Raw genomic sequence first — 18,530 nt, 5'->3', positions numbered from 1 at the left:
TTCCACTTCTGTGATATTACCAATCCCTCAAAGATGGTAAACAGCTGCTTCCCTCCAACACTACTCCCTTCACTCACTAATCACTAACTCTCTTGTGAGGATATATCCCTGGTGATGCTTTTTTTGACTCACCACACACCAAGGCCTGCTCTTTCTAGCATGCCGCCATGTTCTTTGGTCTATCTACAGGCCTAGTCACCAAGCATATGCTGCTCCCCACTAGCCAACAAACTGTCTGGGTTGAATGAGTTTTAAAGGGCTGTTGCTCCTTCCTCTTGAATGTGCTTCAGGTGGATAGGGTGCACCTGTATGAGGTTTGTGTTGTTCCCTTTTGGGCCAATGCACTTCTGGTAAAGTGATCTTTCAGGGGTTGACTCAATGTCATAAGGCCTATACACCATATTGGATTGTGTCAGGCATGTTTTCGACCCAGCTCCTGAGGCCCAGCATGTGCTTTTCTTGTATGGCAGTGTTTGCTACATTTGTTTCTTCTGCTGAGAGTTCAGGTTGCAGAAATGACGAAATGTTCTCTCCTGTGCTGTTTGATGGAGCAAGAGAACAATGTTTGCTACTTTTTAACATTGTGCAGGTTTTTGTTTTTTTCTCTTGGCAGAAGAAATGTATACATTGTATTGGCAGAGGATTTTAAATGCATTTCCCTCGACAGGGGCGCTGGGGAAAACAAATTAACATACCCATTGTCTGGGTTGCAGTAATGTTCTGGCTTTCTTCACTTAATTCCTCATATCAGTGAGGGACTGTGTCTCGAGGAAGCTTCCATCCCCTGCCCTTTCTCTCCCCCTTCCTCCTTTCTTCCATCTCTCGTCTTCATGCCACTCCTTCCCTCTCCTCTCCCGGATGTATTATATATAACAAAGACGTAGGGTGTGTTTCTGTGATTAAGATGACTAATTGTTTACATTTTTTGGGTGTGAGGAAGCCCATTCATTTTGTAACTTTTTTTTAGAAACAGTTTACAAACAGTTATTTTGTTTTGAGCAAAAAGCTCAATTGTCACAATGGTTACACCTCATAGTACAAATAGAAAATACCTTAATAGAGTTTCCAGTGTGCAAAAGCTTCTTTAAAATTGATCCTGCAATAAAAGCAAACAATGTTAGAGGATACAAATTCTATATATTTACTTTAAATTAAACATTTCATTGGGAGGTCAAGACAACTGTACATCAAAAGGTTGCCAGAACAATCCATTGTGTATCATCCTTCATTTGTCTTCCTTATCTAGAGCATCAATCATTTTGAGTGAATACTGCTCTACCCAACTCTTAAAATTAGGATGCATTAATTGTACCACATTTGTTGTTACAGCAGTCCATTTCAGTACAGCGAGAAATGATTGAGCATTTGGTTTTGACGTGTTATCGTTTATTTTTTCCTGCATATTTAAAGCAAATATTACACGTGCATATGCATCTGTGGTAAAGCGCTCTGATTGACATGGCTAATTTTCAATAGCAACTGTACCACAAATTTAGCCTCCAATGGTTTAGGTTATGAGAATCCAATGTTATCCCATATTCTAGCCTTTAGTACAAATCTTACACTCTGAGAGCAGCGCTCTCAGGCTACAGGTTGCCAGTGGCAGCAGGTGGTAGGAGACAGCACCAACATGTCCTCATGTCATTTGTGAAATGCTCATCCATGGTCATTTCTTTGTTATTCAGGGACAAGCAGCCTTCAACAGAAAAAGCCATACTATATTCAAATGCAAAGAAAAGAACAGAACTGAATCAGCATAATGAAATGGGGTAAGCTGGTCAATATGAACAGGCTAGGTCCCAAGTCTTGGAGGAGTTTGTTATTCGTAGGACTTGCGGTTAACACTGCTGCCTGTGCTCCTTGTCAGGCTGAGGCGGGCAGTGTGGGTCACAAGCAGTGGTAGAAGTGTACCAAAGAAAGTAGTTTAACTGTGACGCGGGTCCGGAGAAACATTCAACACATTTTTCAAGGATGCAGAGTAGAAACAGATTCCAGTTTGCTCTAACTGCTATTGGGTGGTAAGTGAAGAAATGTGCTTTAACGTCACAAAGAACAGTTCTGGAATGGGGTAAATAGTTATGATATGGCATTTGTAATGATATGGCATTTGTAACGCGCCTATACACAAGCGTTTCAAGGCGCGACTAGGCAGGGAGGGGGGAACAAGGGGAAGACAGACAATGATCCTACTAGGCCAGGTGTCATTTAGATCGCGCAAGTGCAGGGGTAGGGGGAAGGGGGGAAGGGGAAGGGGGGTAGGGGGAAGGGAAAAAGGGGAAGGGGAAGGGGGGGGAAGGGAAAAAGGGGAAGGGGAAGGGGGGGGAAGGGAAAAAGGGGAAGGGGAGGGGGGGGGGAGTGCAGTACAAGGTAAGTAGAATAAAATAAATAAATAGGGCCAGCTGGTGGCAAGTGCAAGGTAAGTGCAGGCAAGTGCTGGGAAGGGGGGGCTGTAGGGATACAGAGACAGTCCCGCAGTGCAGTGGTTGCCAGGGAGGCAGTGCAAGTGGAGAGTGGCTGAGCCCAGGACCGAGGTCGGTGAGAGTGGCCCAGTTGCAGATTCAGTGCAGTTTCAGTGAAGAATTTAGCAGGGGAGAGGGAGAGAGAAAGCAGAAGCAAAGAGGAAAGTTTTGAGGTGCTTCCGGAACCGGAGATGGTTCTCCTCAAATTTCAGGGAGGCAGGAAGGCTGTTCCAGAGGGAGGCCCCTGTCGCGGAGAGAGATCTACCCCCAGCTCGTTGCTTCGAGAAGCGGCTGACCCCGAGGGAGTTGGAGACGGATGAGCAAAGGGCTCGGGAAGGAAGATATTTAGGAAGAGAGAGTTGAAGGTATTTAGGCCCCAGGCCCCAGAAGGCCTTGTGGACAATGCAGAGGGTTTTGAACTTAACCCTCACAGCCACTGGGAGCCAGTGTAGAGATTTCAGTCCTGGAGAGATACGGTCCCTGGGCTTGAGGCCAAGGACAAGTCTCGCAGTTCTGTTCTGGATGAGTTGCAGAGGGCGGAGAGTGGAGGCAGGCAGATTAAGATAGAGGCTGTTACAGTAGTCCAGCTTCGTGAGAACCAGGGCTCGGGAGACAGTGAGCTTCTGGGGGAAGGAGAGGAAGGGAAGAATACCTCTGGAGGAGGTGCAGCTGGTAGTGTGACTTCTTAGAGACGTCCGATATATGAGGAGAGAAGGAGAGTGTGGAGTCGAAGATGACCGAGGTTTTTTGCCTTGCAGGTAGGAGCAGGAAGAGGGCCAAGAGAGGCTGGCCAGAGAGCTGCAGGGAAGGAGGGAGTGGGTGAGCCAATGAGTAGAATCTCAGTCTTACTGGCATTAAGGCAGAGGTCATTGGCAGCACACCATTCCTGGATAGCAGACAGACCGTCAGAGATGAGGGAAGGAGAGGAGGCGGCCAAGGGTAGCCTGAAAATGAGCTGGGTATCGTCCGCATAGCACTGAAAGTTGGGGCAGAGAGCGTTGGGGCAGGTTGCAAGAAGTAGTGGAACTATTAACAGTAAAAAATAAAAAGTAGTGGAACTCCGCTTTTGACCGTTCCCGCTCACTTCGACCACTGATTTCAAGGAAGCTTATATAGGGGACTGCATGTCTATTGGAAGTCACTCTTGCCTCACTATAAGCAGATAGGAAGATTAAAATTGCTTTTGAAACTTTGTAGGCTCCCAAGTGTGCTCTAGAACATAGGCAAAACAATGTCAATTGATTCAACCCAAAGATACTTCTCAAATTGCACCACTAGTGTGACCGGTTTCCTCCTACATTTTTATAAGCTTTAATAATACCTCGTAAGCATTCTCTTAATTTTGGATGATGCCACCATAGATCAAGCATATTAATATTGTTATAGTTCAAGCAAAATATGCATTTCCTAGTGCAAGAAAACAGCACACTCACCCAGGAAAAACTGAGTTCATATAGCACACAATAGTCTACAGAAAAGAGTCACCTCGGAGAAAAGGAAATCTATACATTTTTCAATTTTCCACTTTTGAACAGCTTTTTATCATTTTTTATTTGTATTTTCATTTATTAAACAGTAAACATTACAACCTTGTTACCCACCAAACTCCCCCGCCCCCTCTCCCCCTTTTAGGACAACTAGGAAGCAGGGTAGTAGCCAGGCTAGTCAGAAGTGAGCAATGTAGTTAATTCCCAATATACAGAGTACCACCGCTGGCGTCTTTTAATGAAATAAGTGAGAATAGTGCTGTTTGCTCTAAACCTCCAAAATCAACGTTTCCCCCACAACCCCCACCCACCAAGGAAAAAAAACACCAAAATGCAACAATCAATATTTCAAGTGATCTAAAAACACAGTTAAGGTCTAGAAAGGCCAGGTATGGCTGCTGTGGGTGCTTTTAAACAATTCCACAACTTTGCATCTCCCAGGAGAATCCTTTGTAAAACATAAAATGAAAGTGACCTCTGATGGCAAAAATGCCCCATTCCATCCACCCCCATGCCCCTGTCTTCGGTTGCTGCACCCGTAACATCTCCAGCGACCTACTCTGGCCACTGCTTGGAAACTCACCCCTTTGGTCCAATGTACTGGGCGTTGACAGTTTAGTCAATCACTACAACTCAACCCTTAACTCAGCCTTTGACATACTAGCCCCCCCCTCAAAAAACACCCCTAAACGACCCACACGCACCAACTCCTGGTTCACCCGTGCGCGCCACACCCTTTGTGCCTAAAAAGCGATGTAGCCATCAGCAGCAAACAAACCCTGCTTCAGAACTCTTTTCAGAACCTACAAAAAAGCCAATGGCCAAAGCGTCTGCATACAATCCTTGGATTGCCAAGTCCAACTCCCGCAAGTTTTTTTCCATCCTACTGGACACTATAATCACCAGTCTCCATCTGTCCACGGTCACCAAAATCATTACCTGGTGCTATGGCATCCAGAATGCTCTCCTGGACAAAACTGCCTTAATACAGAGCAAAATCCAACTCACACTAATTAACACTACCTCCCACAGCCCCCACCCATCCCAACACTGCAAACGCAGTCCATTCAACTTCCACCATGCCTCTGTGCCAGAGGTCGCAGACATCCTCAAGGGCCTTAAACCATCCAGATGTAAAGCAGACATTTGGCCTACACCCCTCATCAAAGAGTGCACAGACCTCATACTGCCGCAAATCAAAGGACATCATTAATGCCTCTTGTTTACTGCTCTGTTTCACTAAACGAATCGTGGATATCAACCCTCCTCAAGAAGTCCTTACTCGACCCCTCCATCCCCACTAGCTTCCGGCCTATCGCCACAGTTCCCTTCCTCCCAGAAATCATAGACCTGGCCGCCTATACCCAGATTCAGCAACACCTTGAACAGCATCATATCCTCAGCCAACGTCAATCTGGATTCTGCCGGAATCTTCTTTACCCCAAGAACCAGCTGTATAATGCCAGAGACTCAGTACACCTCCCCCTCATGCTATTGGACCTGTTAGCAGCCTTTGACTTGGTTGATCACTCCATCCTCTGCCACCATCCTTCGACCACTGCCTCCTTCTCTCCAGATACTACCAAGTGGGTTGCATCCTTCCTGGCTGATGGCACCTCAAGAGTCTTGCCGACAACCACTTCTCCACCGCTAGAGCAATCACCTGCAGAATTCCCTCAAGGATTCTGCCTCTCCCCTACCATCTAAAATGTTTATACTAAACCTCTACTTGACGCCCTCAAAATCAAGCACACAAATTACGCTGACAATAACCACATACTCGCCCCCCCCCCTCACTGGGGATCACACCACCTGGAATCCCAAAGAATCAAGACCATCTATGAAACCATCCAAGCCTTGATGGATTCCCACCGCCTGTGCCTCTACGATGAGAAAACTAAACGCCTTCTTGTAGGAAACCCTTCACACCTCACCAAACTCAGCCCAGACTACCAGCTGTTCACCAATGATAACCACCCCATCAACATCTCCTCGGCTGTCAACAAGCTCAGCTTCCATCAAGATGCCATTCTCGCCATGTCAATGCCATTGCCTCATTTGCTGCATGCACGACCAAGCTCATCAACGCGAGTCGACCCTTTTTATATACTGACAATTGCCTCAACATTGCCAGGGACATTGTTGGCTCAAAGCTTGACTACTGCAATGCCCTGAGATCTGCCTTGGGCCCAAGCAAACATGACCACATCACTGCAGCAAGGAAAGTATCACACTGGCTCCCAGTCAGATAACGGATCAAGTTTAAAATCCTCACCATCACCCACTGCTGTCTCGACAACACTACCCCTGGCTACCTGGCCCAGAGACTCTGCAAACCAGCCGTATCCACACATACTGGTTATGCCAAGAAGCATGCCAAAGCTAGCAGCGCCAGTTCCCCTGTCCAAGCGGGCACGCTCTGGAATTCAATTCCCCCACCTTGAGAGCCGAGCCTTCCGACAACTTGTTCCGAAAAAACTGAAAACCGAATTCACTCCATAGACATCCTCATTTACAGGTCCTTTGCCCGATTCATTACAGTAGGTTCTAGAAGGAGGCAAAATCTGGAAAAGTGTCTGAAGCAAAATGTTCCATGTGTTGGTTATTCCTCTGAAATGTATTACTACTGTATACAGTTAGAAAGTGTTTAATAAAGCATTTTTAAAGAGAATTAAAAAAATGTAAAAAAGATTTCACGCCACCCTAAATATGGGAAATGGCAAGGTTACAGTTAAATTAAGTTTGTTCACAAGAAGAGAGCACAATTAATCTTTCCTTGGACATTTTCTCAAATGTGCTGCAACAATTAAGTGACAAACATGCCACACAAACAACAAATATCCATCTGATGCAAAGAGAAAATCAATATGAAGAGCTTCTGAAACACAACAAACAGCAGCACGACTTGCCCACCAGAGCAACTTTCTCCAGGGCAAATGAGACGCCACTCGATCACAACACAGGCAAGCCAGGTACCCCAGCTAATAAGTAATAAATGGCACCAAGAGAAAAAATAAAAAATGGAATACATGAAAGGTAGGCCGGCAACAGTACGCATGAGAATTTGGAGGGCGGGAAACGGCACGGCAGGTTGGGGGGGGGGGGGTGTGGAGAGACGGCACGCCCGGGGGGGGGGGATGGGGAGAGACTGCACACCAGGGTGAGCGCGGAGGGGATGTGGAGAGACAGCACACCGGGGGGGGACGGCACACGGGGAAAGGAGCAACAGCACACGGGGAAAGGAGCAACAGCACACGGGGAAAGGAGCAACAGCACACGGGGAAAGGAGCAACAGCACACGGGGAAAGGAGCAACAGCACATGTGGGGTGACAATTGCATTCATTTGTCGTAGTTGTCTTATATTGTAGTTTTAATCTCAATGTGATTTCTGTATGTTGTCGGTGGTACTTCTCTTGAGCAATGGTGTTGGCGATATTTTGGTGGCTGTGCTCCCAAAATGCGCCAAAACCAAAAAGAAACAGAAATGTAAATTTGAGTGCTTTGCGCTTTTCTGGGCTTCTCTTTCACAATTTCCTGTTATGTGAATCTGATCTTCCCTTTCACCAAGTATTTCACTCACATTCTCTTTTACATGTTTTCTCCAAGTGTTCTCTTTTCAAAGCTCATTTTTTTAATTATCTAGCACATCCGCTCTATGGAATACCCTGTTACTGCCGTCACTCTGTCACCCCCCTTCACCAATTGTTTCTGGGTTTCTATATTATCCAGCTACAACTTTTGATATCTTGTGAACCAGTTTTCATTTACAATATCTTTGTAGTTCCCTCTCTATTGCTATCACAGTCTCTCCATTTTGTTCATGATCTTTCTCTTTTTGCCCATAACCCTTCCTTTACCATTCAAGCACTATCATTTACCGTCCCCACACATCCCCCCCACCCCCTAAGTATTTTTGATTTAATTTACATGTTCCCGCTGATCAATCACTTCATTACTCCTTGGCCATCTTTCCCAAACGTTCCCTCAAACTGCTCCTACACCCATTACTCTTTTTCCACCCCTTTCTCTTAATCCCCTTCTTCCCCTCACACATGCTAACTGTCCGTTTCTTTATCAATCTAATTATCTCACTTTCTACTGTTTCCCAAGCTCATTTGTACTCTCTCTAGCAAACTCCCTTTCTGTATCTCATCTCTCAGGGTATAGCCATTTCCATTTTCGATTTATTAACAATCACACACACTTGCCCACTGTCCATTCGTCTTCCACACACTCAGTCCCTCTTAACCTTACACACTTGCTAATTGTGTGCCTCATATTACTTGTATCCTCCCTCTACCAAACTGTGTGCCTCACTTCCTGTGTCTCACTGTTCACTTGCAGCCAGTGTTGTGGATACCCATCTCTCGGCCCCTCTCTCTCTTGTTCTAAAGCAGTGTTCTCTCACAATTTGCTCGTTGTCCCCATTTTCCATTCTCTCTCAGGCAGGGAAGGAATTGGAGCAGAACGAGACTGAGCAGCAAGCTGGCAAAGTTGGTCTTGCTGCAGCAACATTCTGTGGAAGCCCAAGGTGCAACTATATCCCCTCTCCACCCTCTTAACAGTCTCCAAGGTATGCCTCTAAGCCAGGGGTCCCACTGTCATGGAAAAGCAATGCTTTGGAAGAGGCACTATACGCAAGGGGAACTCTGTCTTTAACCAGCAGCTCTGTGTAAAACAGGCCGATCCTCACATCTGTAACCTGGCACTGTAGCAAATGAACATATTACTTGTGGTTTACAGAGATTTTCTTTTAGGGAGAGTATTGTGCAAATTAATAGACAGCTCAGTGTGCACTTGGGCTCAAAATGGTTTCATGCTTTAATCATCATCACAGACCTTTTTCAAATAGAACATTCGGTGGACAGTCATGTTCCCAAGATAATCTTTGCGTTTATGCTAACCACCAGGACTGTCCCTCTTGCAGGCGCCGCCCCACTTAGCCCCTCACCAGCCGCACTTTATTTAATTCCATGAAGAGATCAAGCGCTGCTTGGTCTGTGGTGGAGTTGTGCCCCTACGCCCCTTGCACATCACTGATCTCCTTGCACAAAAGGGGGGGCTATTAGAGTACATTTTGTCCATTTCCAGGAAGCAGGGGTGCAAACCTGCACATGAATGGCATCTCCTCTGAGCAGATTGTTTTGCAAGACTTGAACATATTTAAGCAACAAATTAAAATTGCTTGCCTGTCTTGAAGTATGTGTTCCGGTGACAGGCCCTCTCCGTTGCTGGTCAGGTGAGCACAGAGTCACCAGATGGAGCAGAAGGATCTGCTGTTCATTTGTTTTGCAGGGCAGGAGAAATATATGGCATAACAAAGATACTTCTTTAGGAGTGGAAAGGAGAGGGGTCACAGCTTCACACCACAAAGCTGTAGGAGTTGTGCTCGGCATTTCACTACACATCTTGATCATATTCTGGAAGTACCGGGTAACTCGCCTTCAGCTAAGAGAAGCAGCAGCACTGAAAACAATAAGTACTCTTCCACTTATAGCTCTTCATTTGTGATGCATAACATGGTGCACGGTAACAGTCTCTTTAAGGAGAAAGGAATTGCCTGGGCCTCATCCTTAATAGGCAACAGGGCTCAGACCTGCCACCCATAACCAGGGAGCCAATGTCGGCCTAGTGAAAACGGAACACTCCCTGCTCCCGTGCTTAGAGACTGGTCTCCGTTATTAAGCGGTTAATAAAAAATTCATTATAATGGTGCAGCCAACATGAACATATTTTCTTACAGTGGGAATACTGGCATATCCCATTGCAGGCAGCATGGACACACTTTCATAGTGGCATTGCTGATTTATGATTATATATAGAGATATTCTTCAAAAGCCAGTGAAAATAATCCACACAAATTTCGAGTCGCACTCCAATGGGCAGCAAAATACTCGTATCCGGAGCCCAATGGCAACCTACACACACACACTTCTTTTTTTTTTTTAGAGCAGCCAGCATGGATATTTTGCTTACGGTGGAAATGCTGTCAATTTGGGCAAATAGGAAGGCGCTCCCATGTGGGCTGTACTTACTTTTGAGGACCAGCCTCCATTGACAATGCGCGTTATCCAAATAAGTGTCCCCCTCTTCCCACCAGGAAATATAATACCACTTTACAAGCACAATCCCCAGTTAGGCCTTTACAACCAAGGATCATGGGTCCTACTATGCCCCACTGGATCAATGGGAAGTATTCCAAGCATTACCTCCATGTCCCTTTATCTCATCCCAGTACTTACTTTGGAGGAATACCAAATACAGAGATATTAGGGCCTATAAAACACCAATGTATACTATAACACACCCCAGCACCAATTATTTTGAGACAACTGACAAGACTTTCCCCAGTGTATGCCAGAACGCAATTCACTGGTACCAAAAACACAAGCTTCTTGGCTAGCCACATTCAACTGATAACATATGATTGAAGGGTTTGGATTGGCCCACGTAGCCGCCAGGAACATTTCCTGCAGGGAGACTCTGCACATCCACCCATGAGATCACCATGCCTCTGCATGACCTCCCCTAATCTTATCAGGCCGCAGGACCCTCGCCACTTTGTAAGCTATGCAAATGGTTGTCAATCTATGGACTAATGAAAGCCACACAAGTCCTTCCTTCGAACACGTCCAAAGTATGTCACACACCATATTGGGGAGAGGAAGGATTTGGATGGAAGGCCAGGAGAATAATATCCCCAGGCCTGAGACTTGATCACAACCAGAAAGAAATCTTCAAAAATAAACCATTTCACATCAGTCTACTTATACTGCAGCTCCTAGAAAAACTGCAATACCAGAAAAAGATCCCAAAGAGGATCCTAGAATAATCCTCTGGCCAAGCAAGTAAGAAACTCTTCAACGTTTCCTACACCAGATTATCCCAGTCAAAAGATAACCACCCAGATCTCTGAACGCTCCACAGCCGCCTAGTTGAGCTTACAATTTAGAGCCGACAAGGCCTTCTCAAATCCGTTAGATAGAAATTGCAGTACAGGCACAATGCCACAGGACATTGCCTGAACCCCACTGTCGACAATCTGATCTGGTCGAAAACCTCCACCCGACAAATGGGAGAATTTCGAGGAGACTTCACTTTCAAAGTTAGAACTGCAAATGTGATTTGCGTTAATAGCCCTTCTAATTAATTCAAAATGGACTAAGGAACAATAGATAAATACTGAAATGTCTATAATTAAACATTTTGATTATGTTTTGCTTTGATAAGATTTGACATATGATGTCATTCCACAATTTATCATCCTCAAAGAAATGTCAAGCTTTTTTCTCTTTTCAATCCACAATCCTTCTCTCATTCAGAGAATACATTATATTTGGCAATCTACAATTGTCATGCTTTTTGCCAATGCACAATCTTCTACACGTGTTTCACCACCGTCAGGAGAATTAATGTACCTTACTGAAAACAAATAATACCTTAGTAAGAAGTTAACTTTGTAATTACAGTTAATGCTAGAATGAATAAATGATGCCTTAAATGGAAAACCGTTATTTAACAACTGACCCAATTTGTTTTGTTTAATTTCTGAATGTTGTATCGAGTTTGTTTTGCTTATTTCCATGATTGTATTAGAATAAAAAGCAGGGTTTCTGTTTTTCAATATAATTTAGTTACACATTTTTCCAGAATGCATCAATGTCTCAAACTAATGTTCTTGTGCTTGCCTTGTAAATCTTGGAAAGAGACATGTTTTCGGCCTGGCTCTCTGAATGTGCCTTTGCATGCTTTTTTTAGGAGGCCAATTTGTAATTCTAAAATGGCGGGTTTTATGTAATACGTGCGGCCTCAGGTTATACATGACACGTTACATTATAACGTGATGTCGTATTATTGACATCAACCACATTCGCGGCATACTTCATGAGACATGTTGCCGATTCAACATTAATTTAGAAATATAATTTCAGGCTGAATTTTTTTTATTAAATCCTCAACAATTATATTCAAACCATATTGTTATACAATTTGTATGCACATTGATGCAACCAACTGCTAATTAAGAATGTTAGTCTTTTCATTTTGTCTTATTCCTACAGATTACATACTTGGCTGTACTATTGTCTACCAATGTAGTGATCTTTTGTGTGTATCCTAGTTACACCATTATTATTGTGCCTCGCTGCTGCAAATCGGACATACAGTTTTGGCCGCTCAATAAAAGCACACCTTAATTCCGATAGTATTAAAGAGGAGAAGTCCATACAATTCCCATAATAGTGGCACCTGTATTGTTTTAGACAAGGTCATCACACCCCACTGCAACTTAAGAAATGCTCCAGCGGTTCCTATGACAATGGAATGCAAAGTGGATTCAAAACACTAACGTCAGCATGCTATGTTATGTACCATTTTGCAGTAACTTTATTTAAACACGCGCATAGCGTGTCGTCATGGCAACACTTGCAAACGAGATGGTGACAGAACGCCATACGAATATTTTCGAATTATCTATGTAAGAATATGCTAGACCCATGTGAACACAAATTGCAGAATAGACTTTTGAGACGATAATGTAGATTAAAGTCCTGTTTGCACGCAACAAGGTAGTACATGTATCGGCATGTTATTTCCCCCTTCCCTCCTTTTTCTGTCCCTTAGAGAGAGCGCCATAGAATTCCATAACATTCTGTCAGTGACCTGCAAGTGTCTATCTCCATCTTTTAAAGGTAAGTCCAGCTTTTCCAACCAGATTGTTATACATTATGTGCTGTATCTTAAGGAAAGGCAGTTATTTAATATCATTATCTGCATGCCACCGACATATGGCCAACTGGTATTGTAAGACACTTGTAATAACACTGTGCCCGGACAACCGAAATACACAGCAGAAGTCATGGTGAGCGGAGCTCTATATATTTTCTACAAAACCAGGTTCCATGGTGTATGTATGCAAACGGTTGTTTTGTGAATGTTAAGAGAATGTAATAGTCTTGTGTCAAGTTTCTACACTATTTTTATTGTATTATTCATAGAGCCCGCCCTGAGGAAGGACATTTTTCTGAAATGCATCAGCATGGGCTTTTGCTTTACACAAATTGAAAATGCAAAATAAAAGACTTCTTTTTATCCACCAAATGACTTTGAACTTTTATGTTCTCATAGCAAATTATGTGTGACCCAATGGTCTCAAAATAAAAAGCTTGACAGTAGTATTTACTACACCCTTGGCGTCATGAGTTCTGGTGAAAGTTTCACCAGACAATTATTTGCATTGGTCATGTATGCTCATAAAACTTACTTTATAACTTGATAGAAGTTATCTATTCCAAGTTTTGAAAATGTGTTTGAATTCAATTTTCGTATTTATGCAAAAACATTTTATTATTTCTGTTTGACTAAGCGTTGAATATATAATGTGATTATTCAGTGTAAATGAGTTATGATCTGCAGGATATGATCCAATCATGAAAAAAATGAAGAAAAATTACTCTATTCACATTCATTAATTTGTCCTGTTAATTTTCCAAAATAGTTTTATTTCATAAGAAAATACATTTCTTGATGTTTGTTTAACCCTTGTCTACAAGTGTCCATTTTGTTGATTCAAATGGACTCTTGTTGATGTTATTTTTATTCTTTGTTGCCCCAGCTAGCAGATGATTTTTTTCCCTGCATTCCAGTGCATTTTATTTCATACATTGAAATGTGTCGGTGTGCTTCCCACAAATGATTAGCTAATTGATTTTTTGTGTCCTTATTTTTGATGGCTTGTATAAGTTTCTGTATCCTTGTTTTTAATTTTCCCATTGTGCCCCCCCCCCAATATACCATTTCCTGCATAAACAAAGGATAGCATAACTTCCCTATTTGGTGTTGCAAATGAGGAAACTCCTTATAGCAAACATGTTTCAATCTGGTAATTGAATTTCCTTATTTCTATCCAGCATATGCTTACACATTATGCAATGTCCACATTTCAAATTGCCATTGGGACTGGAAAGCCACGTGGATGTTGATATGGGATACATTACTCACCGTAATCATATTTCTGGTGCTTGTATCTGCTTCACAAGATTCACATGCTGTGCATAGGCCGACATCTAGTGGAAGCTGCAGAGTATTAGTTTGTTTTTCGAAACTCGAAAATGGGCGTCGACATAGGGCATTCCAGTAATACTATCCCTAGTGTGACGTCCACTGTACCCATGATCCCTCACGCATGTAGGACCCTCACATATATTTTTACTGGCATGAGGTAGCATGAGGAGTAGCGCAAGTACAGATTATCCAAGCAGACAGATAGGACTACAAGCATCCATGCGCCTTCTCTCAGAGGGGAGGAAGGGCGGGCGCATGTGAATCTAAGCAGATACAAGCATCAGAAATACGATTACGGTGAGTAATGTATCCCTTCTGAGGCTTGTGGAATCTGCTTAGATCACATGCTGTGCATAGATTAGCAAGCAGTGTTAGAAGAAGGAGGTGGGATGTGAGAAGGGTCATGAGCAAACAGGTGTCTTAGAACCACTTGTCCCACTTGAGTATTTGTCTTGGAATGAGTGTCAATGCAGTAGTGCCGAGTAAATGTGTGAATAGAGCTCCATGTAGCTGCTTTGCAAATGGTGTCAAGGGATACATTTGCAATGAAAGCCAGAGTGGCCCCAGTGCCTCTTGCAGAGTGGGCTCTTGGAGTAAAAGGCAGAGTTTTTTCAGAAAGGGAGTAATATAGCTGGATACAATTGACTATCCACTTGGATATGGCACCTTTAGAGACGCAATCTCCTTCTCTGCCTGTAGCTACGGAGACAAAGAGTTGGTCTGTTTTTCTTAGCGGCCTGGTCTTGTCTACATAGTAGAGGACCGCTCTCTGCACATCTAGAGTGTGTAGTTTCACCTCAGCAGAGTTTTTGGGTTCTTGAAAGAAGGGCGGAAGCTCAATGGACTGGTTAACGTGGATTTTTTAAATGAACTTAGGTGAGAACCTAGAGTGTGTTCGTAGAACCAATTTATCCTTATGAACAGTAAAGAAAGGATCCTGCACTGACGGCCTGAATTTCACTGACCCTTCTTAGGGATGTAATGACCACTAAGAAGGCAGTTTTATAGGTCAGGTGTTTGAGACTGGCTTTATGCATGGGATCAAATGGTGGGCCCATGAGCTTGACAGCACCACATTAAGGTCCCATCCTGGTGGTGGGTTTGAAATTGGAGGGTGGAGTCCCTTTACCCCTTCCATGAAGGCTTTCCCAACTGGTACTTTCCACCACAAAACCTTGTTATGGGAGGTGGTGTAGGCTGACAGCGCCGCCAGATATACCTTTGAGTGAATTAAATACCAACCCTGCATCCAGCAGGTGGAGCATGTAGGTGACAATATTGGAAGGAGTGCAATCAACCAGGTTGATTTGCTTATTATGGCACCAGATAACAAATCTTTTCCATTTAACGAAGTAACATTGCCTTGTGTTTGGTTTCCTAGATTCCTTTAGGATGTCCATGCATCACATGGTAGGTTGAGACGTCCAAACTCTAGGACTTCAGGAGCCATGCTGCTAAGTTCATTCAGCTGGGTTGAGGATGCACTGTTTGACCTTGGTGCTGGGATAGTAGGTTGTGCCAGCACGAGTGTCTGATGGGTTCGCACACTGATAGTCTGCGAAGTGTGGGAACCACGGTTGCCTCGCCCACATGGGAGCAACTAGGATGAGCGTTATCGATTCCCTGTGCATCTTGTTGACCACCTTCCTCATGAGAGGGTTTTGTGGAAACCGTGGGCAAACATCCCTGACCAGTTCATCCACAAGGGGTTCCCCTTGGAGTCTGGCTGGGGGGACCTGGATGCAAATCCTGGGCATTGCCGGTTTTCACTTGTGGCGAATAAGTTTATAGTGGGGAAACCGCAAAAACCCCACTGTGAGAAGATGTCCTCTACGACTTCTCTGTGTAGACACCATTCATAGTCTTCTGGGAGGGGATCTCTGCTTAAAGCGTCTGCTAGAGAAATGAGATCCCCTGGAACATGTTGAGATGACGGGTAAATGTTCTGTCTGAGTGCCCGTGTCCAAATTCTCTGGGCAAGCTTGGACAGATTTGGCGAACAAGTCCCTCTCCATTTGTTTATGTAAAACATTGCTGTTGTGCTGTCTGTTAAGATCTGCACTGACAGGTTCATCAGGTGGGGTTTAAACGCTCAAAGCGCTCTGAAGACTGCCAGAAGCTCTAGCAGATTGACGTGATTCTTGGCCACTGTGTGAGACCAGAGACCCTGCGCTGTGTGGTGAAGGAGGTGTGCTCCCCACCCCGATAGGGACGCATTTGTAGTGAATACAGCCTGTATCTCCGGATCGAAAAAAGGGTTTCCCCTTTGACAGGTTCTCTCTCGTCCACCAGTGAAGACTTTGTACAAGTGTTGGCGAAACGACCACTAGCTCATCCCACTGACCACTTGCCTGAGACCATTGTTTCACCAACCATTCCTGCATGGGTCGCATGTGCAGGCGGGTGTGGGGAACCAGGTAAATACAGGACGCCATCATGCCTAGCAAACGCATTGCTTTGCGCACCCTTATCTGACGACGGGGCTGATATTGAGGAATTTGCAGTAGTATATTCCAAATTCTTTCCTCTGATGGAAAGGCCAACTCCTCTTGAGTGTTTAGGACAGCTCCTAGGAACTGTTTGGAGGTGCTTGGCACCAGCCTTGATTTTTTTTCTCGTTCATAGAGAAACCCAATTCGAAGAGGAGGTCGATAGTTCTTTGGATGTTGGATCTGCAAATTACCAGGGTTTCCCCCGTGATGAGCCAGTCGTCCAGGTAAGGGTACACAGGGATTGCCTCCCTGCGTAGGTGTGCTGCCGCCACCGCCAGTACCTTGGTGAATACCCTAGGAGCCAAGGCAAGGCCGAAGGGCAGCACCTTGAACTGGTAGTGCTGACTGTCCACCTTGAAGCGCATTAATCTTCTGTGCGCTGGGAACATGGAAATATGAAAATAGGCATCTTTCATGTCCAATGTTGCCATGTAATCCCCTCTTTTTAGGAGGGGGATTACCTCTTGGAGAGTAGTCATGTGAAATTTTTGGGGCTTGACATACGTTTGCAGGGTGTAGGTCTAATACTGGGTGCATTGTCAAATCTTTTTTTGGCACAAGGAAGAAAGTTGAATAAATACCCTTGTTTACCTGGTTGCCCGGGACGAGTTCTATCGCGTCCTTTGTGAGAAGATTGACGATTTCCTCAAGGAGGATCTTTTGGTGGTCCAGGGAATGTATCTTTTGTCGTGGAGGGTGGTTGCCGGGGCGCTCCAGCAGTTCGATGCAGTATCCTGCGGACACTGGACAGCACCCATCGGTCCAATGTGATCTCTTCTCATACTTGGGTGAATTTGGAAATGCGACCCACTATTGGGGATGCGTGGGAAGGGACCCTGAGCGGAACGTCACTGTTATGCGGGAGGCGTACCGCCTCTGCCAGGGCTGCCTCTGCCTCTACCACGGCTCCTTTTATTACCTCTGCCGTAACTTTGGGTAGTCTGTTGGTTGCCATCCCACGATGTACTCTGTCCCTGTGCATAATTGGAGCCCCTCTGGGAATTTTGGCCATGTGAGCGACGAAAATGACTAATCCCTCTGATTGGTGGGCTTATTGGTCAATTGTCTCAGGGACTTCAGAGTATCGTACTCGTCTTTGGCAGTTTTGAGTGCGTCATCTACTGCTTTGCCAAACAAGACATTCTGTTCCACCGGCATGTCAATAAGGGTAGACTGTGTCTCGGGTTTAAACCCCGACTGTCTTAGCCAAGCGTGCCTCTTAATGACAGTGCTCCCTGCTATGAGCCGGCCTTCATTATCTGCGGCATCAAAGGTAGTCTTCAAAATGCAACCGGACACGGCTCTACCCTCAGACGCGATTTGGGCTAGCTGGCCCTTTAGTGGTTCTGAAGCAGAGTCAATGAGAGCAGCTACCTGCTCCCACTGGTGGCCAGCAGAGTGGTAGTATTGGCGATTCTTGCCTGGTAAGCAAACGTGGAGGCCACCTTCCTTCCTAACCCATACATGCTCTAGCTCTCCTTGTCTGGGGGAGCCTCAGATTAAGATAGAGGTGACCCTGCTCTTTTTCTGTTTGCGATTACCAATAAGTCGGGCTTAAGTTGACCCCTTATGTAAAGTGGGTCTGACTGGGTGGCCCTGAACAACTTGTCAATTCTGGGGTTTACAGCCCTAGTGAGATTAGGAGTGAGAAGGGAAGGATCAATTCTTCGCTGGATTGACTTGAGAATCGGAATGGCTTGAGCAATGGGCATTTTGTCCCCCACTAGTACAGAGGACTGCACAAAGCCTCTCTTCCTGCGCCCCCGAGTGTCTATGTGGAAGTGCTCTGCAGCTTTAGCCAAGACCTCATTTAGAAGGGGCTGGTTATCTATTGGTGAGTCAGTAACTTGTGGTTCCTTGCGAACCGGAGAGTCCATATTGTAGACTTCTTCCTCGTCCTCCTCATCCTGGTCCTCGTCATCTCCATAATACTCGACACCTGTTTGGTCGTCCAGCATTTGTATTTCTGGGTCATCCTGATACTGTTGGTAAGGCTGGATGCAGTAAGGGTCTGAAGTCAGGCCCTGAG

At 44.8% G+C, this 18,530-nt stretch overlaps 1 protein-coding gene across 4 annotated transcripts in view; it reads right to left on the bottom strand.

The window, feature by feature from the left end:
• Positions 1 to 18,530, bottom strand: part of RALGAPA2 (Ral GTPase activating protein catalytic subunit alpha 2) — a 3,672,963-nt gene that overhangs the window by 3,228,960 nt on the left and 425,473 nt on the right. For all 4 annotated transcript variants that reach the window (XM_069608069.1, XM_069608071.1, XM_069608070.1 and 1 more), the window contains exon 5: positions 1,053 to 1,096. In XM_069608069.1, the coding sequence (XP_069464170.1) occupies positions 1,053 to 1,096 (44 nt within the window). The remainder of the gene's footprint in view (positions 1 to 1,052; positions 1,097 to 18,530) is intronic.

Source organism: Ambystoma mexicanum, chromosome 4q, assembly GCF_040938575.1.
Source record: "Ambystoma mexicanum isolate Mex_15411 chromosome 4q, UKY_AmexF1_1, whole genome shotgun sequence".
Lineage (NCBI taxonomy): Eukaryota > Metazoa > Chordata > Amphibia > Caudata > Ambystomatidae > Ambystoma > Ambystoma mexicanum.
The sequence above is the reverse complement of the archived record's forward strand: the minus strand, read 5'-3'. Positions and strand labels throughout refer to the sequence as shown.